The sequence below is a fragment of the Xiphophorus hellerii genome, chromosome 8, assembly GCF_003331165.1.
Source record: "Xiphophorus hellerii strain 12219 chromosome 8, Xiphophorus_hellerii-4.1, whole genome shotgun sequence".
NCBI lineage: Eukaryota > Metazoa > Chordata > Actinopteri > Cyprinodontiformes > Poeciliidae > Xiphophorus > Xiphophorus hellerii.
The window spans coordinates 22,687,144-22,709,952 of record NC_045679.1 but is presented as its reverse complement, the minus strand read 5'-3'; the positions used below and the strand labels follow the sequence as shown (position 1 = coordinate 22,709,952).

At 38.7% G+C, this 22,809-nt stretch overlaps 2 protein-coding genes across 6 annotated transcripts in view; one reads left to right on the top strand and one right to left on the bottom strand.

Moving 5' to 3' along the window:
- Window positions 1–1,529: 1,529 nt before the first annotated feature.
- On the bottom strand, window positions 1,530–5,283 carry ankra2 (ankyrin repeat, family A (RFXANK-like), 2). Its single transcript, XM_032569956.1, has 9 exons — window positions 5,098–5,283; window positions 4,571–4,890; window positions 4,320–4,478; window positions 4,169–4,234; window positions 3,489–3,586; window positions 3,280–3,405; window positions 3,060–3,126; window positions 2,879–2,959; window positions 1,530–2,471 (listed from the first exon to the last, which is right to left on the bottom strand). The coding sequence occupies exons 2-9, from the start codon at window positions 4,869–4,871 to the stop codon at window positions 2,416–2,418; spliced, it is 954 nt and encodes a 317-aa protein (XP_032425847.1). The 5' UTR covers window positions 4,872–4,890; window positions 5,098–5,283; the 3' UTR covers window positions 1,530–2,415.
- Window positions 5,284–9,495: 4,212 nt separating this feature from the next.
- Window positions 9,496–22,809, top strand: part of arhgef28a (Rho guanine nucleotide exchange factor (GEF) 28a) — a 50,285-nt gene continuing 36,971 nt past the window's right edge. For all 5 annotated transcript variants that reach the window (XM_032569830.1, XM_032569828.1, XM_032569829.1 and 2 more), the window contains exons 1-4: window positions 9,496–9,790; window positions 15,324–15,378; window positions 21,510–21,654; window positions 21,741–22,115. In XM_032569830.1, the coding sequence (XP_032425721.1) occupies window positions 15,346–15,378; window positions 21,510–21,654; window positions 21,741–22,115 (553 nt within the window). In that variant the 5' untranslated portion in view covers window positions 9,496–9,790; window positions 15,324–15,345. The remainder of the gene's footprint in view (window positions 9,791–15,323; window positions 15,379–21,509; window positions 21,655–21,740; window positions 22,116–22,809) is intronic.

Genomic DNA, 22,809 nt, shown 5'->3' with positions numbered 1-22,809 from the left:
ACTCTTAATTGTAATATGTTGTATTGTTTAATGCTAACTTAAAGGGTTAGCATTAAAGTGTATGCAGAGCCGCAGTCTTAAATTCATGTATTTAAAATTAAGGCCTTACAATTTCTTGAATTCAATGAAAAACAAGTTGGCCTGTTGCAATAAGCAAATCGAAGAATTGAACGATAAAACAAGCTCAATAACTTCCATTTCATGGATTTATAGTTTTTCTTTTCTTTCTCTCTACCAAAAATTGGTTGACAAATGTCTTCAGTCTCAACTAGCCCCCTTTTTTAATTTTTTGACAATGTTGTTTACAGAGACTTCATAATTCATTGCATTTGTTTCTGTTGCTTTGTCTTCCAGTCCCAGTGTTAAATGTTCCTTAGAATTTAAAGTTTATTGATTTTTAAGAATTGATTCTTGCTTTATTGTGCCACTATCATTAGGTTACTTGAAAGTGGTCTCAAAACAACAATACTATTTATCGCAATAGCTTCTGGGACTATTTATTGTTCAGCAAAATTTGTTACCGTGACGGGCCTAATGACAAGTTAATAGCGGGTCTTGAATTTTGTTGTGGCAGGACCGTTTAATCTCAGTATGTGTAGTTTTCTTGTGAGACTTTACTGTTGCACAGAACTTTGAGTCACATGCAAACATCTTCACTGCGATTCAAAGCTGTTGCAGCCATACACCTAATTTAATATTTTGTTTACTGATAACTAGCTGCTAATGTATTCTTGCTAGTTTGACGGCCGTCAAACGTAAAAGCAGGTTTATTGCCAGTTGGTTGGATGATATTTGTCTTGCCCATTAGCTCACTTCTGCTGCTAACCAATATGACTTTTATTTTTATATATTTATTTGTACATGTGTGTCACGATGTCTTGCAATGCATTCTCATTAGTCTTAAAAGGTCTTAAATTTGAATTGATGAAACCTGCAGGAATCCTGGTATCCAGCTATATGTTGCTCTTTATTAAAATGGAAGCCCTCAATCTTGACAAAATGAAGACTATTGGCTGATGTGGTTACCCAAATGATCAGCCACGGTTTACACTTCTTTCCGTACTAACAAGTGTAATGAATTTTTGAATAGTCACTTCAAAAGTCATTTAATGATTTAGCTTTAATTATAAACAGATTTTTTATTTTTTTTTTTGTCTTGTTTAACTCAATTCAAACTCATTTCTTGGTGACTCAATGTTGTTTATTCAGTATGGAGCACTTTTAACTGCAGAGTCCTTAACATCTAAGAAGTGCTAATTATAGGGCACCTCTGTAATTTGGTAAAGACGAAAAACATTTTTAAAAAAGTAAATTGCCACAACTAATGGGATTTTATGTAATTTAAGTTTCACATGGTGGCCTAAAAGAAAATTATATATATATGTATATTTTATTTTCTCACATGCCATTCAGTTTTGGAAACCTATCATTTTGTAGCTTAAAACAGCTATTTTGTTATGGTAAAAAAAATGTAACTTTTTTTTTTTTTTAAAACAGAAAGACAACCAACAAATGCATTTGGACAGACGGCAAAATTACGACTGTTTTAATGCACAAGCCATTTGATACAAAGCTGCAAAAGAAGCACCACGATACCACTTAGGGCTGTCGATTTGCAGTGTACGGTCTTTTTAAATTCACAAAACATCTAAGCGTGGCTGTACGTAAACACACAACTGACCCTAGAATGGCCGCAATACATTCAAATAAATAAAATAAAATAACCAAAAAACACACAAATAGATTCGGTAATTTCACCGACATGTTGCCAGCTTCATGTTCTCACGGTTCAATGTGCCTCTGAAATGTGCTTATTGTGAAGACCAGACATGATGATGAAAAACCTTTTGGTTTTTTTTCCAACTTTAAAAACCATTTCAGTATGGTTAAAGTTATTTAATCCTCCCGCAGTCCTAGGTCGACGTTCGGGAAAAGCGAGGCAGACTTTACGGTCGGACAGCGGTGTGTCGTCAATTCCCGAAACCACAGAAAAAAATAAATAAATAAAATCGGAAAATCACACACGGGGTCCACTCTACCTCTTTAAGGTCAGCAGGAGGTTAACGGGTGGAAAAGGTGTAATAACATATTAGGATGTGACAAAACCAATAACCCGTTGTTGCTTAATTAAAACATCACTTGCATGTAGTCTGCGACTCGCTTCCACGTCCTTCAGTGTGCTCCGATTACGTTTACCACTCCAGAGGATCACGTTGACGTTAAAGTGCAGAGCATGGCTGCTTCGAAAGGGGTTAGAAGTGAAAACAAGCTGCCGTGTGCACAAGATTAAATAAATAAGATTTTACGACACCGTTTTTAAGAGATCAAAATATTCCCGCAGGCTGTAATCCAGGGCATGCTACATGATTGTCCAGCACCAAGCAACGTCGCACAAGGACTCTGTCCTCCAGGAGTTCACTCTCTGATTCCCATCAGTAGCTTCAATAGGTGGGCCTCCATCACCTGTTGAACTAAACACACAAACACGGATTTGTTTCAAGTGTAGAACCAGTAGATGGCGCCACGGCCAAAGAAACAAACCCCTCAGAAACAGCAACACTTTGCTAGCTGTAAAATCACATTGGTGATTTCATGAAGAAAGAATAATATATTGACGCAACATCTCAAGATATCAGTTCAGACAACAGGATAAAAATAGTTTTGTTTTTTTAAACGTAGGGGCGTAAATAACTGGTTTCAACTTTAGTCCCAAAGCAACAAAATATCTATACTAAATTCCAAGTTGTGCACCCGGTTATTGTTTTTAAAAATCACTGAAGCCATTTCCTGGATAATTATTTGATGAGCATGTAAACTTATGACCAGCGCTGTAGTCAGAGCTAAACGTAGCGAGCAGACACGTTTGTTCCTCACGCACCGTTTCGATGACCCATAGCCACGGCCATATCCATGGCGTTGAATCCCGAATCCGACTCTACAGTAGGATCAGCGCCGCTATCTAGAAAACATGAGTCACATTTCACGTTAGTGTCGGATCAAACAAAAGAGACGGGTATTTATCCTCTTAAAGTTATCACCTACAGATGAATTTTCCTTACCTAACAGAATCTCAACACACCGCACATGGTTGCCATGGACAGCATACAGCAGAGGGGCTCCTCCATTCTGAGGAAGATGAGTTAATGTTTAAACAGCGACACCCAGAGGCCAACCAAGGGAGTTAAACATTGTTGCTCTGTAACATTAACCTTCCACAACCAGCTCTACGTTGATACATCAACCACAATGGGCTGCAGTAGACATGAATCAAGCTCATACCCAGTCGTACTCATTGACATCCACTCCACAGTCGATGAGCATCTTCACTATGTCTGTGTATCCCTTACTGCAGGCCAGAGACAGCGCACTTTCCCTTCCTTTGGCCAGCAGGTTTGGGTCGGCCCCCTGCAGCCAAGCGAGAGAGAGAGAGTGAATGTTTTCAGAGTCGATTCAATAACCATTAAGTGCTCCGTTTTGTTCCGCCGTACGTTCTGCAGCAGAAACTCGACGACGGCGATTTGTCCGTGCGCCGCAGCCCACATGAGAGGGGTGAAACCTTCGTCGTCTTGGAGATTGATTACGGTCTCTGTGCAAAGAAATACACCTGAGATTAAAATCTGTTGGAGGTGGCAGAGATACAAGAACAGGGTACTGTGGGTACACTTTTTCTATAGTTCATGATTATTAGGTCAAAATTGGCAATCATTGTAGTGTTTACGTCTTAAATTGTTTTGTTCACACTGTAAAAGGATTAGAAGTGATATTAGCCAAGTTACACCAAGGTCGGATGCACCACAAAAGGCAGGCACTTTTTGGCTAATGGCTGACTGACAATTTTTAAGGTTTTTCTCCTATGGAACATATAAGATGTAAAAAAATATCCCTCCATTTATTGGATAGAATCAGTGTTGAATGTTATAGAAAATTAAGGGGTTACAAGATGACCCCTGTTTATGGAACTAAGCACATGATCCTAAACTTCATCAGTATTCATAGTACTGAGGTGATCAGTCTTGGAATTGTGTCCACTACTGTGCAAAGAAGGAAAACTATAAGTGCAGAGGAAGAGGGTACAGAGAACAGTGCCCTGAGGAACACACAATGACAAGAAATTGCTTTTACTGAAAGACAAAACTATATGCTCTAAAAACAAAGATGAACTGCCCACCTTGTTCAATTCTACTGGCCAAAAACACCATTTCTCCCTGGGCTGCCAGCTGATGAATGGATAAAGCTGGGAAATAAGAGGAAAACTTAACGTGTTACACTTCCAATTAAATGATACAAGTAAAACAAACAAACAAAACAACAGCACTTACAGTGGACCAAAAGAGGCGTGGAGGAAACCTCGTTGCCACGGTGTTTGTTGGTCAGCGTGGTAGACTGTTTGATCGGGGAGAAATGTTTGGTGGTGGACGGCGTGTAAACGTGACGTACTTGTATACCTGGTGACGGTGAGGTTTGGATGTTGCACTCAGCTGAAAGGAAGAAACGAGATCTTTTAGTGCACACACAGGATGACTTCTTGTACATTAAAGAAACAAATTTCCCCTTAGCAGGCAGATCGTACCTTTAAACAGAACGGAAGCAACCTCCAGGTCAGAGTTCACCTGGTCCTGAATGTTCTTACTGTCCTCCTCGTTGAGGGACTTCACAAATCTGGAGCAAACGTTCATGTCAAAGCGGTTGGGGAGGATGAACTTGATGCCCATGGCCACATTTTGGGGGCTTGGCTCGTCGGGGGTCGGACCCACAGACTGCTCGGTCTTTATGGAGCTCAGGTCAGGCATCACGCAGATCCCCTCCATGTCCTCAGCGACCAGGGGACAGACAGCGGTCCCCTCTACAGCTGCCACGGTGACGTTATCCATCCTCTTATCTTTCACACGGCTAAAGCGGACCGGTAAGAATAATGAAATACAACGCTGTATCTCGGAGCTACCTTCACGGAACTCCACGAGTGTCAAAATACAAGAATTAAACTAGAGCAGCAGTTATTTTAGTCATCCACATGCCCACAAAACCAAACTGTCAGTTAGCTATTTGTTAGCATGTTATAGCATATTGTTGCTTCAGCTTTCTGTTAGTCATACTTACTTATCGGGAAATAAAACATGTTCAGTTCTTCAGACTTGAAACTTAAATTTTTACCAGCGTCCGAGAAGCTAAATCGAAAAAAAATACAACATGACGCCAAATTAGAAAATCGTCATAAAATCATCGCTGCAGCTTCGGTGTTTTGATAAATATGCGCATGCGCACTTTGATTCTGGGTGCTCTCCCTTATTTGGTTCTCCTTGGACTTCCGGTGTTTTCAGCTATCCAACAGGTGCACTCAGCTGCGGTTTAGTATGATGATGCATTCAAGTCGGGTCGTACACTGCAATTTAAAACTTTTTCCCCCCCAGTACTTTATAAATGACATTCCAGGGTATTTGCAGGTAAGTTTTATGTTTGTAAAGATTAAACATTACATAGTAAAATCAAATGCTCACCAAAAATAATCTCAAATCTGCACATGGCCTTAGTTTAGACCTCATTTTAAGCAGGGTTAAAAAATGGGGCATCTTTTTGCTCAGAACTAGTGTGTATCTAGAGTTTTGACGAAAATACATGGATGTAGATTATGCCACAATTTCAATTATTTGCAATTTGTGGTGCATCTTGCTGTGTTTTATTAAATTTATTTGACAAATGTGAGACAAGAAATATTCAAGATACGGAGCAAAGTACTGAAGTTAGGCATTTTCTGAAAGAAAAAGGGTATTTTATCTGAAGATTTTTGCAAAAATGAAACTAATTTATGCCGTGGATTTTACACTTCTACCAACAGATGGCGCCAATGTAAAGGTAAAAATCAAATGTTACCTTGAAATTGAAATTGAATTTATCTTAAATTTATTATTGAATTCAGGCTTCACGTTTTTGAAGAAAACGAATTAAAAAGTATACCTTAGTGGTTTTTAAACCATAGATATAAGATAAAAAGTATTTTTTAAAACTTATGATACATTAGTAAAAATGTTAACATGTTAACAAAAAAAAAACCTTAAATGATCTGGAAGAAAGAAACAGTAATTTCTGAAGTCTCTGGGGACTGTATTTTTAAGCTGTGACTATCTCTGTGTTGTAAGAAATCTTTATACAGATTAAGACAAACAAAACATTCAGACTTGGTTAGTGGGTGGATGAAAATGCAGTGGGGAGTGATTCATGACACGTTTCCTCCAGTAAAACTGTCATTTTCAAGGAACAGAGCCAAAAGACACATTGTACACTATATAAAGCAATGTTGACATCATAAAATAGCCAGAAAAACACAAAATGAACAACTCCTTAAACTAGCAGGAGGTCTCTTCCTTCTTTAAAGAATACGACAGCAAAGGACATACTTGGGAATTTGATCAGAGTGAAGTGACAATACATCTCAAACAATGTCCTTGTGAACAAACAGGAGCAAGGAATAGATGTTTGGGTAAACAGTCCAGGGCAGCACTACGGTTGGTGAAAACCAAACACAGCAACACCTCATGTCAACAGTCAAACACGGCAGAGGAAACTTGACCATTTAGCCACAAGCACAAGTTAAGCACAATCTAAAAGCCTGGTGATTTATTTGGTGCACTGATCTGAAAGATGGTACTAATACTGCTTTTGACATATTAATAGGTTTAAAAAAAATACCAGAACAGTTCATTATAATATAAAATCTAAAAATGCTGACTAAATCAGTGAAATACTGGGGTAAGAAGAGGCACTATTTCCTCTGTGTACATTAGTACAATTGTTAGCATGGTCTCCCTGTGCACTGGCAGATTCTCTCCAGGTACTCCCGCTTCCTTCATAATTGTGATTCTGCGGCAAGACTTAAAACTCGATTTAAGCAGCTCTTCGCCACCTAATCTAACTGAAATGTAGCTATTTTGCAAAGAAAATTTGGGGAAATGTTTCGTCCCGAGATATGAAAAGCTAGTCGAATCACACTGTAAAAAAAACTGTAATTGCAGCAAAAAGTTTCATCAGAGTAATGATTCAGACAGGATAAGAATACAAATACAAAGTTTTGTTTTTATCCCAAACAAAATGTGTTGAATTTTGCAGTTAGAACGTGACAAAATGTGGGAAATGAGCTAGTTTGAAATCTTGTCAGAAATATTCTGCCTTCGTTTAGCTTCAGCCCTTGCTAGTTGTAGTAGTACCTGAACACCACACCAGCATGACTGAAACTCACTTCATTTGTGATTGGTCCCAAACGTTGCAGATATGATGAAGGGACACTGCATTGCAGAGAACTTTAGCCGACCTTTGCAAACCTCCACTCCCCAGTCCTGTTTGACAAACAAAAACAAGCAAACCCCCACACAACGATGCTGCCACCACCGTGTTTCAATTCAGCCTTTTTGTTGTAGGAAGTGTTGTTTACGGGTCAAACATGCCTTGTGGCCAAATGGCATCACTGAAGGCTGGTGTGGCGTAACACAAACTCTTCCAAGGGTTTGAAAAATCTCTAACCATTGGGACACCAAAATGAATCCGATTGAGAAAAGCTTTATGTACTGGACTGGTGCAAATGTCTATCCAGTGATCTTGCTTTCAGGTTTTCACAGTAGGTGATGTCACTCGTCTCTTGTCTGAAACGCGTCCCGATAACGTTTTTCCGTTTTTTAAGTGCAGCCTTTTGTTATGCAGAAAGGGCACAGTAATGTGACATGGCGAACCATTGTTCGTATTTGCTTGTTTACACTGACCAAACCGGTTCCGATGTGTTCTTTCAACACGTCTGCTGAATTAAAAGTTTCTTCAGATGTGAAGAATCTGCTGCTGCCTCACCCTGACTCATAAGTCTGACTTTACGAGACAAACGCTTGAAGGATTTTTGAAGAAGGCGTCTTTCTTTTTTTTTTTTCCGCAACAGAGTCAGTCAGAAGTAAAATGTCTGCGTGTGTACGCCCATAAACCCGTTTTTAAATATTTTTTTTTTGCTGCAGCATCCTCTAATTCAGTGATGGCTTTTACTCTTCTTGATAGCAGATTAAGTGGTTCCAGATAAGCCGAAACGACATTCAAGTGTACTTGAGAATTTTATTTGGATTTCACAGTGACAGCCATAGTTTGCAGTGGTTTCATAAAATGTACTGGATTACAATGGATCTCTTTGTTATGAGGTAGCAAACGCAATTGCAAAGTGAGAACAGTCTTACATACAGTACAGACCAAAAGTTTGGACACACCTTCTCATTGAATTCAATGAGAAAGTGTGTCCAAACTTTTGGTCTGTACTGTATTTGCAAAAAAAACAGGAACATTTGCATACAGTTTTGACATACATCAAATTTTTTGTTGCTATAAAGGTGTGTCTCATCCTTTTGGCCCACATTTGTTGCCTAAAAATGGGTATAAATTTTTATTTATTTTATTTTTTAACCACGTGGTGAAATTAAGCTTTAAAATAATGTCACTCTCAGCATATCTTGGGGTGAAGCATATTTTTGCTGGCACAAAATGAGATGTAGATCGCGTCAGAATATGAGAATTTTCTGCACTCTGACGGTAATTTTAAGGTAGACATTATTTTAATTAAAAAGTAAAATTAAACCACATTTTAATTTCAGCTTTTCTGTTCTGATTGTGTAAGTCAAATTGATCATTCATATTCTTATTTTAAAAAAGAATTTGACCTTGCTTATATTATTTTTAATTATGGGTTTATGACGAAACAATCCAATTACAGAAGGAAACACAGATTTACTTGGACACCAAGTGTGTGTACAAACAGAGGCAATAATAATAGTAAGAGTGACGTCGTAACAGTCTCTAATTGGTTGAAATTTACAATATGGCACAGTTATGAAAACAAAATTAGAGCTTAAAGTAGCAACATTTTTTATTTAATGAAGTAATGCGAATATTTCTGAAAGTAAGTGGAACTGAAACTGACAAAAATGACTAGAGTAAGAGAGTGGTAAAAAAAAAAAAAGGCTATTTAAAACTGTTTAATAATTATCTGATTTAATTAGCAGAGAGTTGAGTAAGCGGACAGACAGAAATATGAAGTTATGTGCAAATTTAGGTGTTTTAAAGAACAGAATAAAAATAAGCATAAAGAAGTAAAATCATTCTATCCATCCATCAGAGAAACCATGACAATTCAGGAAGTCAGCGAGTTGATGCATTCCGCTTCTGTTGGGTTTCCTTAGACATTTTTTATTTTTTTTTAACCAAATTGAACAATAAACTAAACTCGGTAGCATTGTGTGACCACTAGGTTCAATTTAAATTGCATGCAATTGAAAGTATGGTGTAGCAAAACTACTCCTAGAAGTACAGTGGTCATGCCTACTATCCTAAACATAATATTTGACTATTTACTGCCTGAAAATGTTAATACAATCCCCAAAATTGCTTTATTTAACACCAGACGTAGCAAGCAAATGCATAATAGACGTCATGTGACGGGGCCGTGGGACACGTCCTGTCTCTCTCCTCTGTCCTCCAGCTGCAGCCGGTGGCTGACGGAGAGAGAGGTAGGGGGCTGGACCACAGCAGAGCAGCCTGGGAGCAGTAAACCCTGCATGGCGACACCTGTGGACATGAATTCCTCGTGTTGACTTTAGTTGTTTGTTTTTGTTTTTTTTCGCCCCAGTACAAAAAGGAAGAAAAGAAAACGCGGATGAAACCGAAGCAACTGGTGCGGAATGAGGGCGTGAGAGTTGCGGGAATGTACGGAGAGCCGAAGCGAGACTGAATTGACAGAAAGTTCCGCGACAGACGAGAGCGGAGACGGCAGCAGGTAATGGCAGACTGAGTCATTCTCATCCTGGGGAAAAACAAACAAACAACAAAACGGCGCTTTAAACAGATTTTTGGATAGCGTCGCTTTTTTTTTCTCGTGCTGCCTTAATATTAATGAACTAGCTCGCGTGCGTTTGTTTAATTGATCTGTTTAGACGAGGACCGGCCCAAGGCATAAGCAAACTAAGCAGCCGCTTTGGGCCCCACGGCCACTAAGGGGCCCTCTCAGTGGAGCTGATTTTTTATTTTTTTTTTCAGTAATAATTTCTATGTCATTATAATATCAAAAACAATTTCACTATGAAGTGATTTGTTTTTACAATAATATATATTTGATATATAGAAATTAGAATATTATTGATAAAAAAAAACCTCTTGGGGGGCCCCTGGTGGCCACGGTAGGTACCGCACACTTCGCTGGCAACATGAGCTGCCAAAATGTTTTTACGTCAGGCTACATAGCTGCTACATCGATGAGCTGCTCTGTGCTGTAGTTGGGGATAATGTTGTTTGTTGCTGAGCATAATCATTTTCTGGGTAAAACAAACATTATTTTTATATCAACTTCTAAGTTATGTGAAACTTCTGTTAAAATCATTTGAAGGCACAGAATCAGTCCAGTACCGGTACCGGTCCACATTCTCAGGGGAGAAAGACTCACCTGGTATAAATTACAATTTTAGCTATTGCAATAACACTTAATATAAATTAATTTAATCATAGAATGTCATGAATATGTGTGTAGGGCTGCACCGATTGCAGTTTTCTGGCCTATCCCTGGTTACCGATCTTTAAAAAGCCTGACCTGCTGATTTTGATTTTGGCTGATATGAATTTCTTTAGTCTGAAATGTCGCTAAATATAGCAAGAAAGTCGGTGAGTTGGCAACAGTGGGGTGAATATTGTTAACTGCAAACGTTCAGACCTGACCTGGTCTGTCAGTCAAACCTCTCACTGTAGAGCAGAAGAGGACAGAGGCTGATTTTTAAACCTTTGCTGACGAAGATAAGATGAAGGGATAAGATGGGCTTCACTTGTAAGTGTCGGCTAATCACGATCCGCCAAAATGAAGGAAATCGGCGCCTAGAAATCAACTGGTCAACAGTTGGCCAATAAATGTATCCTATATTCTACATGTATATAATGTAAACGGCACTGCTAGAGATGCAATAAGTTTATAGCAGGTGTGTGAATGACCTAATGATCGGGCTGCTGATTGCAGCCAGTCCACATTGTTAGCAGAACTAGAGGGCCTCAAAACCAAATTTTGCTTGGGGCCCTATGGAGGCTTGGGCCGGCCCTGGTTTAGACCGGTGCGTTCACAGGTAAGAAGCGGAGCTTGAGTTGCTTCTTTCACAAGCCATTCTTTGTTGTGGTCCTACACACATCATTTGTTTGTTCTTGTGCATGTGGGAGGTTGCATGAGTGGCTTTCAGCATAAGTCGCTTTATTGTTCCAAAGGAATAAACCTCGATGCTGATGATGTTCCACAGGTTTCTTTGTTTGAAGACGTTTTGACGCTTCGATCCGTATTTTTCTGTAAAATTCAATCAGATTTTAGGGATAGTTTCTTGAACTGACCTGTTTATGGTCAGTTTTTTTTTAAATTTGTTTTGCTACATAGTTGTAAAGCAGTTTTAGAGTTATTATCCATTGGTATGTATTTTAGTTGTGCGCTGGCAATAAAAACCAGCTGGGTAATGAAGTACCAGTTTACATTTCTGGATTTCACCATAATCAATGTTTTAAACAGTGACTCTGACAAAAACAATCTGTGCTCTTTCTGCTTTGAATCCAATTAGACCAGTAACATCACAAGAGGCACTTTTTAAAAAAATGGACATTTAAGTTCCCATTCAATAATTATTTACTCAAAACAAACTTATCTATCTTGAAAACTAAAAATAAAAAACCCTTCCATAACTTGTCAGAAATTTATTTGTATGCTAGCTTATTTGAAGTGCAATGAGATATTTGCACTAGAAACTAGACAAAAATACCTAAGATGTTGTGTTTTTGCAGTTTGTACCTGTAGGACACATTATGACATTTCCATCTTTCTTGTCAACATCACAGGAAAGAAATGAGACAAAAAAGTCTAATACTTCACAATCAATGAACTCAAGTAATATGAGATCCAAATGCATGCATTTCCTTTGTACTGACAGATCATGTAAGAGTGACGATGAGGCAACATGAAATTCAAAACGGCATTTATGAATTTCAAATACACAGGAATACCAATCATAGGGAATGCTTCAAATAGGAAACTGTAACTGCACTTGTCGCAGTTTGCTTCAGCAGCAGTATTCATCTCGACTTGGGAGTCACCCGATTCAAACTGCGACGCAGACACCAAGTCCTCAATCGGCGACAACGCTAATGCAACCCAGATTTCTCTCAAAATCTGCAAAGAGTCACTTATCTGTCACAGTCTTCATCATTGCCAGCTGATCAAGCTCGGTTTGTGTGCAACGTGTGATGTCATCGACCAAACTATGAACTAAGCAGAGTTTGCAGTTTTCCTCTAAAGTGGGATCATTTAAAACGCCCTGTGTGAAATCCTACATTAGAAATCTAAACATCGTCGGTGTTTGTGTGGTAACTAGATTTGCTAGTGGTAGAAAAACACATTAGAGGATAGTATCTTTAAAATAGCATCTGTCATTGGTTGTTTACATTCTGAAGTGAATGTTTCCAGCATTGCATATGACAAATGCATCACAGTTAACCGGGAGGAAACTCCTGATACATTTGCATCATTTCTTCTTAATGATCATGTTAGCGCTCATTAGCGCCGTGTTAGTCTCCTCCTTGCGTGTAAAATGCGCAGCACATTAAGGCATAATTGCAACAGGGAGCTAGTTTAAAGCTGCTTCTTTTCATGCAGTGTGGCAGCTTGCCATGTGAAAGGAATTACATAATCCAATCGCGCTTCACCTGACAAGAAAGTGCAGGGCGTACTCGCTTACATCTGAGAACATTTACATGGCATTCTTAGCTGTCAAAGACGCTCACCGAATGCCTTTTGACAGCGTGCAATCTTCTGGCGCTTGTAATCTCTTTTCCCACGCTGGGTTCTGGGGGAGCGTGGCCCTTAGCCAGCTCAGGTTTTTGAGTCACTGTAAGCTCAAGGCCAGGACAATGACAAACGCAAAGAATTGTCTTTGCAACTCATCCTCCTCCCAAGGTGATTTTTTAAATATTTTTTTGTCTTGGTTTGGTTACCTGATCGTCTGACGGTTTGACATCACGGTAATTGTTGGCTCAGATCAGAGCCAGACGGCTCTTCATTGTTTTGAACCGGTGCATTCGGGTCATGCCATTTTTAAAAAAAAGCTTTTGTAAAGGAGAGCGAACCGAAGCGTTCGCATTTGTTGACCTGATGGGGCAGAGCCTGTCAACCCGCGGCAATGTTTACACTACAATATGAAATGTAGACTCACCTGTTGACTGACATAGTATTAAAATCAGAGACGCCCTTGCCTGTGGTATCTTCTCCTGAAAATGCTGTATGTGCTTTGGATACTTTATAGTACACAAACTATGTGCTCTAGGGTGTTACTTCCCAGTCCTTCCAGCTTTAGACACATAAAGAAAAACACTCAAAGGAAATTGCAACTCCCAAAATGTGCATGGAGAAGTATTTTTGTCTTGGTGCATTTGAAATAAGACAAAACTAACAAATAACTTTTCAACAAAAAATAGTTGCTCGTTTTAGTTCAATAATTCCTTAATATTGATGAAAATGTACAAGTTCCACTGGCAGATTATTTCATTATTTCACTTATCTGAAATTATAAAATAACATGGAAAAAACATCTCATAATAATAGAAATAATCTGTCAATGGAACTAGTACTTTTAAACCAATTTTAAGAAATGTTTGACTCAATCTCCTATATCTTGTTGAAAAGTTACTTGCAATCTAGTTTTGTCTTATTTAAAGTATATACAGACATGTGATCAATATCAATAGATAATACGTCTGACAGAATATTCAATAATTTCACTCAACTGCACAGCATTCTGGGGGATGCAGGCTGAGGAAAGACTTTAGCTGATCTCTCACGGCCGGCTAAAAGCGAGGTGGGTGGCCTTAACTAACTCACTCTTTGGTTACTTAGCAACGTACTCTGCAGCATTTGTAAGATTTCGCAATTGTTCCTCATAACTTCTTAAAAATAAACAACAGAGTTGCCAATAAACAATGCGTGTTGCAACAGCTAATGAAAAAGAGAGTCTGGGACACAATGCCAGCTGTGAGATTACTTTAAAAAAACAAATCTTCATAACTATACAACACAAAACAGCTAGACACATATATAAGCATGACAGCAACAGGAGAATGTTACGTTGTCTTCATCATTATTAGCCTAGCATAGAGAGCGAAGAAGCAAAAACAAACAAGAAGCAAAGCTAACCTGTCTATCCCCATGATCAAACTGTTAAGTGTTAGTTTGCAGCCTAAAGCTCAGTTGAGGATGATGTCATGGCTGATTACATCTGAGCAGAAGATGCAGTTCCAGTTTCCTGCTGTGCTTCACCATGTCAGAGCAGGTAGACGGTGTAGCCGCGGTAGCATCAGCTACACAGGTTCAAGTGTTGGACGTTAACTTCATGCATTCACTAAAGTTTTAAAAAATAATTAAAAGGTGCTTCACTTTTACGTCAGAATGACTTTATTTAAACTAATATCTATTTCTATAATTTGAATACGATAGTCTTTAGATTAAAAAAAAGAGCTGCATGATATTAGAAAAACCTCAAATTAGGATATTAGTGTTAAAATATTCTTTTATTCCCCATAATGCTGAGTTAACTTTTGAGCTATTGCAAAAGTTGTACAAGGTTCAGGTTGAGATTCTTTTGCAGTAATTCAAGGAGAATCTCCTCCAGTTATGTGATAATTAGGATAGCAGAAAACATTTCGTAGGATTCTGAGTTACCTTAGCGAGATGTTGTTTTATTTGCAAACGCGTAGCTTCAGACCACAGACAGGAAACACTGGAAACGCGCAAGTATAAGGAAGAGGTAAGAAAAAACATATTTGCAGAAACTAGCTGAAAGTAATCTTGGATCTTGCAAAAATCTCTGTCAGAGCAACACAGAATTTCCATAAAAATAGCTGGATCTCATAAAAGTAACTCAGGATCATTCTAACTTAATTTTTGCAAGATCTTTCAAAAGGAGCTTTGTTTTCTATGAGCAGCAGCTCAAGCAGAATTATCCCTTCTGCCTCCATTTCTGATTTGCTTATAATCATTAAATCATTTGCTTATAATCAAAATATCAAACACCAAATTGTGGAGATTAAATATCTTCTTTATCTTTATCTCAGAGGGGTACAATTGTTTCCTCTTTTCATGCTTCTTGACAAAAAAAAAAGCTCCAGACAACTAAGAACAAGTGAGTGCTGTCTGAAGAAAACATGGGTTATAGATTAGACCTGGTCCAGGCCACCCACAGCTTTAAGGTTTCTGGTGTTATTATTAACTTAACATTAGAGTAACTCGACTCTTTCATCTGCAGGTATCTGGCGGATGGGTGGAAAATGGAGGTGAGCAGACAAGAGGTTCCTTTATATGTAAGTAACTGCACAATTAGCTTTTATTTTGACACGTGTTGGTCTTGTGCAAGTCTGCTGGGTGATTATTTTCATTTTTTTATTTTCCTGTCCAGAAGTAGAGCAGTTTGAGCTATTACTTTGTCTCCAAAGAACTAGCCTTCCGAGCTCTGGTTGACTGGTGAGACTTGTGTCGCAGATGAAACCCAAGCCAGGGTTTTAGTCCCAAGGGAAGCCAGACCTTTAACAAGCTGTCCGCCAAGTGAATACAACCTCTAAAAGCATGACTTCTCCTAAACACGAAGGCCATGATGCAGGAATAAACGCGTCTGAGTGGGATTTTGGCTCTTTAAAAGCAACTCCACTTAAGTTTTAAGTGGTGAAAAAGATATATGGGATGTGCATTAACAGCTGGTTAATTGTGGGACAAAGTTTTTCCTTCGTGTAACACTTTTATTTCTTCAATCTACCTTCCTTTTCCCCTTCAGTTTTCCAAATCTGCTGTCTCTTTTTCCTTTTGCCTCTCTCACTCTTTGTCTCTCCCTGTTTTTCTCTCTCTCTCTCTCTCGCCCGGGTGTTCCCGTGCCCTTGTGTGCGTGTGGAAACGTGGGTGGGCCAGTCGTTGAAGCGACGCCAGATTTTTTTTTTTTTTGCAGAGTGTCTGCTTGTTTTGCTGTATCACCGCTTTCAGGAGGCAAAAAAAAAAAGAAAAAGAAGGTGGTGTTGGGTGGAGAGACGATGGCCCCCCCCCCCAAAAAAACCCCTTCGCCTAGACTCAACGAGGTCTGAAAGCCAGGCATGTGAATCATTACGGGTTCCAGCGCCTCTCCGGTTGGAGGAAGTGGGGTCTCCAACCTGGAAGGTCATACGCCTCAACATTAGCAACTCCGGCTGCTGAATGAGATCCAGATTTCAATGGCGGGCTTTGTGCGGACAAGCCGCGGCGTGCCGCTGCCATATAAAGGCCTCCATTGTAACACGCCTGGTGAAGTTTTATGGGGCACCTTCACAGATGTAACACGGTGTCAGGCCAGTTGCAGATACTTGTGAGATCAATGGACAAGTGGACGCAGTTACACCCAGACAGGAGGAGTTTGAGTTGGAAGCAGGTTTAAATTGAGGCGACCGCTCGACCAGGTCTGCAGTCCCCCTCTGAGCATAACGGAGACTTTTGATTGCTTTTGTGATCCGCACTGGCTTTGACAAGAAAATTAAATGTAAGACCAAGATTAGCTTTAAGCTTTCATTTCCAGGTATTTAGATGTTCCAAGTTCATACCCAGGCGGGTTTTGTACTTACTTCAAAGTAGAGTGAAAGAAATTCCTCTGAAACAAACAGCTTAGCGATGTTTAGTTGTCTCAGTCAAACATTACTATGACAATGCATTAGGGCCATTGTAAACAAATAAAGAGGAGGAATAAATTTCAACTAAACTCTTTTTTTTTTCTCTCTTCTTTTTCTAAAAAAGATGACGAAATTTCAGAGAACCAAAAGTCAAAACATTGCAAGAAATTTTGAGATTAAGCTCTGAAATTTTCTAAAAAAAAAAAAGAAAATTTCTTCCTTGGTCTTCATGATCCCAAGGAACTGATCTTCACCAATCTTAAAAAAAACAAACTCTGTGACCTTCACAGAACAGTTTACAATTAAATCACACAATTAAATTACAACCAGGTCACTGTCTACAAGTGCAAAGATCACTGAATGAATAAAATAGCAAAGTGACAAATATAAAGACGCAACAGAGTTTGAATGCTTAGGAATATCTAATAACCGAATTAAAAATGTAGTTTGTCTAAAATGCAAATTAATTATTTTAGAATTTAAACAGCTTTTCTCAACCAGCTAAACAAAACACCGGAGCTGGTCATCTAAAAAATAAAACTTCTTCTAGCGAGGCTAAAATAGCTTTAGTTTTAATCATGCCATCATAGCAGTTATTATTAAACAGGATTCCAGTTATATTTTCATAAACAGACAATGAAAATATTGTCTATTTAAGGTTGTCGGAATACAGTCAGTTATCTCACTAAAGCTACATGTTTCTGTGTGCAGGTTTCTTTTGAGTTAGTGCAAAGTAATTGTGCAATTATGTAATTGTGTTGCACTTCACCAATTTAAATAAGCAGCACATATACTGGACATGTGCTTAGCAATAAACCATATAAAAAAAGCAAAATATTGTTTGCCTGAAGCTGGTGAACGCTTGTACCAGCAAGTGTCGCGTACTTGAAATACCTGCTTAAGGCTTTTTGATTATCCCTTTGTGTAGTGGCACTCTGCGTCCCAAAAGTTCGTTGTACCACCTTTGCAGTTTGTCTAACAACAAATATTTGAATCACTCGACTGAAACCAAGTCTTCTTTTATGATGTTTACTTAAAGAACTCCAACTTACAAAAGAAATGAAAGGCTCGGTACAGATCGGTCAAAAAATTGTGTTGCTTCCACCGTATCCAACTGCAATCTGACCTCAAACGTGCATACGGGCCATAATAATGTTATGCATTACGTAGTGGAAGCCAAAGTTACTTTTCACAATAAAAGTATCCCTTTATATTAACTAAGTTATACATTCTAGAAAATATACTCATCATGAATTTCTTAAAATTAAATTAAGCATATTTATACATTTTTAATCTAAATTATTATTCTATATGAATTCCCCATTAACTGGCTCTTACACTTTGAATAAGTATTCATGTTTTACTGCAGAAGCTTGATTTCACTCTGACAATATGAAACAGGAGATGTTTAATGCGTTTGATTTGTTAATTCTCTATTTGAATGGTTTTGTAATCCAGGAGCCCATCCCAGATTACTGTTATAATGTGTATATCTAAACAAAAAGTGTTTACTATTTTAATGTCCTTTAGTTCGTTTGCCAAGTCCTGGACCCGACGTTCTTATGAACTCCTCTGCTTTGATCTTGTGGGCCCAGAAAATAAACCAGGTTGGGGCGGGCTTAGAATTTTACTGCCATACATTTTGGTACTATTGTGAAAAAAAAAAAAAAGATGTCTTCCCCCTCTCTCATTACCCTCTTTCCTGTCTAACTACTTTCAATTAAAGGCCATTAGAACCAACAAAACCTTAAAAAGAGAAAAGAGACGGAGCTTAACTCTAAGGTTTAGCTGGTGATCTTCTGCTAAACATCCCACTTCTGACACCAACTGTGCAGGACGAAGAATTACCAAGATGCATTTCTGCTCAAACTGATGCACAGGTGTACAGAAGAGAGTAGCATCACAGCGTGCCAAGTGGTTCCTCTGGGAGAGAATTACAGAGTTTAGCTTTTTGTTGTTGAGTGGAACACTTTCTAGTCTCGGTGGAATGCATTACTCATACAATATACAGTATATCATGTTATTTATTCTTTTATATTGTTCCCAGAAGTTTTAGTATGAGGGCTTTTTACACATTCTGACAGGGCCTCTGATAAGTGTGGAGAGGGCACTTTACCTCTGAGTTACTTTTTAGCCGTTAGCGTTCTTTGAGCTGAAAAAAAATGTGTGGCTGACAGCCGTCATTGTTTTCATGTCAGATTAAATCTGCAGAGTTTTGAGAATAGGATGTTGGTTGTCGCTCTCGGCAACAGATCCTGAAGGTCAGGATACTTCTCTGAATTTCCACTGTAAACGATTCAAGTCTCTCTTGCTTAATCTGTGAGTTTATAAATTCAGAGAGAAATTTATCAGCGCAAGTTTGAAGTCCTGACGATGATGTTTTGTTTTGTTTTTGTTGCAGGTTTTTTGGTTTGATCATTTATATTTTGTGTGGCCTAATTCTTCTTAAATGTCATATGAAAATAATAATAATAATAATAATAAAAGTGTGTCGCCCGTTTCTCTACAAGACAAAATGCAATTTGTGTCTGAGCTGTAATCCTATACGGAGAAAAACTGACATCAGGCAGCTTCTCACTAAGGAGAACTGCTTGTTATCGGAGCTGTTTTTGTTGTTCCAGCGGCGCTGGTCTCGCTCCCCTGACGTCACGAATGTGTTGCACTCAGGGGATCACAGCAAAGCGCTCTACTTGATAACTGCTGGTTTCCTGGAGACCGGACGGCAGATCTGATGTTGTTTTGCTCCTGAATGGTGAACAACACATCAAGATTCTTGTCATCCCCTTTTTTGGATGCAGCGTTAGGATTAAAACAGTTAAGTCATATCATACAGCTATGCCATTTTAAGACAGAGTTATGTTTTGGTCTTGCTTTGATTGCTGTTATCATTAGCCTGGATATTTCCGTTATAATGTTGTGCCTCACCTGAAAATCTGACCATATGGGAAGCTAGAGTTGTTGAATTATTCAGTGATCCTGGATCAGGTTGTGTCATGATAACACGGTGGAGAATAGGCCATAGATCACATCAGTCTGGAGTCTTATTAACAACTCCTGGGGCCAAATGTCTTATTCTTTCACAAGGCACAGGAGGTGCAATCCAGATATTGGATGTTGTGTCAACTATGATTATTATTTTTTCTGTTATATAAAAGGGTTAAAAACATCGAAATGAGAGAATAGTTTGTCTTTATGTATTTGTTGAAAAAGATTCATACACAGAAAATAATATTGTCAAAGTTTAGAGGTTAATGTGAATGAATTTGCTTAGGACAGGCATGATCTCTCCAAAGGAATGGAAATACACAGCAAAAAAATATTCAGTTATTCTGCAATTAACAGCTTTCAGTCAGTCTATTTCTGAAGAAAAACAGTTTGTTTTTTCAGAAACAAAGAACGTTTGTTTCTGTTTTCTGGAATAATTATTTTAGCAGTCGATCAATTTTTCCTCTTTTTCTTCTTGGATATAAAATTCAGCAGATTTTTCATTCAGCTAAACTATATTAGCTTTAAAAGATGGAAAGAAGCAACTCAATTTGTTTTTGAGAAAGAAAATAAACAAGGTTGTGAATTTGAGTTGGGTGAATTAAAAAAAATGCCAGTTTCAGGTAAAACATCTTGACAAAGTTGTTTTTATCTTAAATTTGAAAGGCTTTTTCAAATTTAAGATAAACATTTGAACAAGCGATCAGAAATGACTTAGAAATGACCTCGCTCACACAACGGAGTGAAAAAAGGCAGCCAGAGTCTTGGCTCCCACAGTAAGACGGCTGTTTTTCCTACCCCTACTCATCTGTTGGCTGGACTTAAGTAACAACTCTTCATTCATTGACTAGATAAAGATGATTCTATTGCAATATGAAGTTTTGTTGAACAATTGTGTGATTTAGAAGAATGTAGTTGGATTAGGATGGCCATATGGTGTCCAGGATCTCACAGACTGTTCAAGCCTCTCTGGATTGCAGCAGATATAGAAATTCAAGTTTTTGATGTGAAAGTCTTCAGCGTTTTTGGTTTTTGAGACACAGGTTTTTCCTATCACAGATACACTGCTACAAGTGTTGCTCTCCAACCGCACTAATTCCCTGTAAATAGGGGAGGTTTTGGCATCTCACCCACCAATTTCAACATCACTATGAATTAAGGATGATTTTAAGGAAATCTTGCTGAATATTGCGATACAGATATTTCTGAGGACATTGTTCATGAGCAGCAAACACCAAGGAAATTCACCTAATGTGGGCATTGAGGGAGTTATTGTTCATTCAACTGGTCAGCTATTAAATATGCTATTAAATATGTCACCTGAAATGTTATATCCTACCAAATATTACACCAAACCAGTCTTTTGCAATTTCAGCATTGAAAACACTGATGTTGATGATGCCACTGTCTCAAGACTCAAAGATCCTTCAAGAGCCTTTTTTGCCGTCTTGTGTAGTATCTCTCTTCCTCCATCATGACCTTCATTCTTACCTTTGCTGTGTCTTCTCCACTTTCTCTCTGTTTTTATTAATTTCTTTTGTCTTGTATTCCGTCTACTAATAATGAATGTGAGCGGCAGAGAACTTTGGAAAGCTAAGTCTGGAACTTTTGCGGCACAACGTTATCCCCTGTACAGACGTGGAAAGCACCGATCATTCCAGCACTTACTCTGGCACCTTGTAAAAGTACTTGAAAACCTTTTTAAAACCTGTATAAACCTTGATAAAAGAAACCAACCTTTGCCTAGTTACCCCCAGCTACGTGTTCTGATTGCCTTGCAAAGATATATTTAAATGAACGGATGTTTTTTCTCCTCATCTTAGGGACAAGTTGATGGTTGCATGTTGCTGCAAGAAGCAGTCCCCGAAGACGGCGAGTTTTATGTTGTTGCAGAAGGCTCCAGGCTTACTCACGTGGCCACCGCAAAAAGAGGCAGTGACGAGCGGACTCTTTGTTTCACCGTTCCAGGTGATTCCCTAAATCATCATTGGGTGACACTCATTGACTCCTTGGCTGCCATTTTTGTAACGTGTTGTTTTGTTTTTCATCCACAGGTCATGATCGTGTGGAAGTTGTCTCCGTCACAGCCTACATCTCCACGAACAATGGAGTTTATCCTTATGGGTGTACAGCTTTCCTTGAATACTTTAGGGATACTGCTCAGGACGCAGCAGAGTACCTTAGGGGGGATTGGGACCAGCTTGACCCTCAGAGCCATCGGGAAGTCTTGAGGAGGTTTCCTCTGTTGGCGCAGGCAGCTGACCAGGAGATCTGTGGACTGTTAGAGTTCAGAGAAGTAGAGACCCAGCTCAGAGGAAGTTCAGGTGATAATGTAGAGCTGAAACATCTGGATGAGAAGATCACTCTGGCCCTGGCTAACATGGAATACCCTCAGCAGTGGAAAAACCCTGACAGGGAGCAAGGAGAAGGTAATGTAACAGTACGGCAGGATGGGGTCATGCGGGCAAGTTTACAGACACTCCGGTAGCTTCTTCCTGGCTGTTGATGCTTTTTGACAACTCCGAAAACCCAGACGAGTTTGCACACTATGTGGTGAAGACCATTTAAACTTCACAAAGTAAAATCCCATTCATTAAGGCTGGTGTCCGGTTGGAATAATTAGCTTCTAAAAGGGGAAGATTTCAATAAATGTGTGTATATTTTTGCCTACCGTCATTATTTTTTTATATCTGGAGTTGAGGTGACATCACATTGTGTGTGAAAGAATAGTGACTGTAGAATGATGTTTCACAATTTTTAAACTAAGGTAAAATTTGACTAGACTAGAGACAGTGCAAATTTTAAACTGTCTCTAGTGTTTTATCTCAACAGCTGGCATTGTTAGCCTGGCTAACATTACTAAAAGAACGGTCCTTATGCTTATTCCATAGAGAATGTATGTCTTCAGCTTGATTCTGAAAAGGCTGCTAACATTTACAAAAAGTTTAAAAGTATAAAACAGAAAATCATTAGCTGTGTTGTGCTCAAAATTATTAGTTAACATTTTAACTCTTTTAAACAAATCAGAAATCACCGCCGGGAAGAAAAAGCTCTACTCTACAGGCAGACACCAGCCAACAAACTGAAATGTAGGACACAAAGAGCCCTTGTGTAGCAGAGTGT

Excerpts from the sequence above, each read along its gene's own strand:
- ankra2 (XM_032569956.1), bottom strand. The coding sequence starts at position 4,871 with ATGGATAACGTCACCGTGGCAGCTGTAGAGGGGACCGCTGTCTGTCCC. Across the intron at positions 4,479-4,570 it reads TGCTTCCGTTCTGTTTAAAG|CTGAGTGCAACATCCAAACC; the intron begins GTACGATCTGCC and ends TCTTCCTTTCAG. Across the intron at positions 3,587-4,168 it reads GGCCAGTAGAATTGAACAAG|AGACCGTAATCAATCTCCAA; the intron begins GTGGGCAGTTCA and ends TTCTTTGCACAG.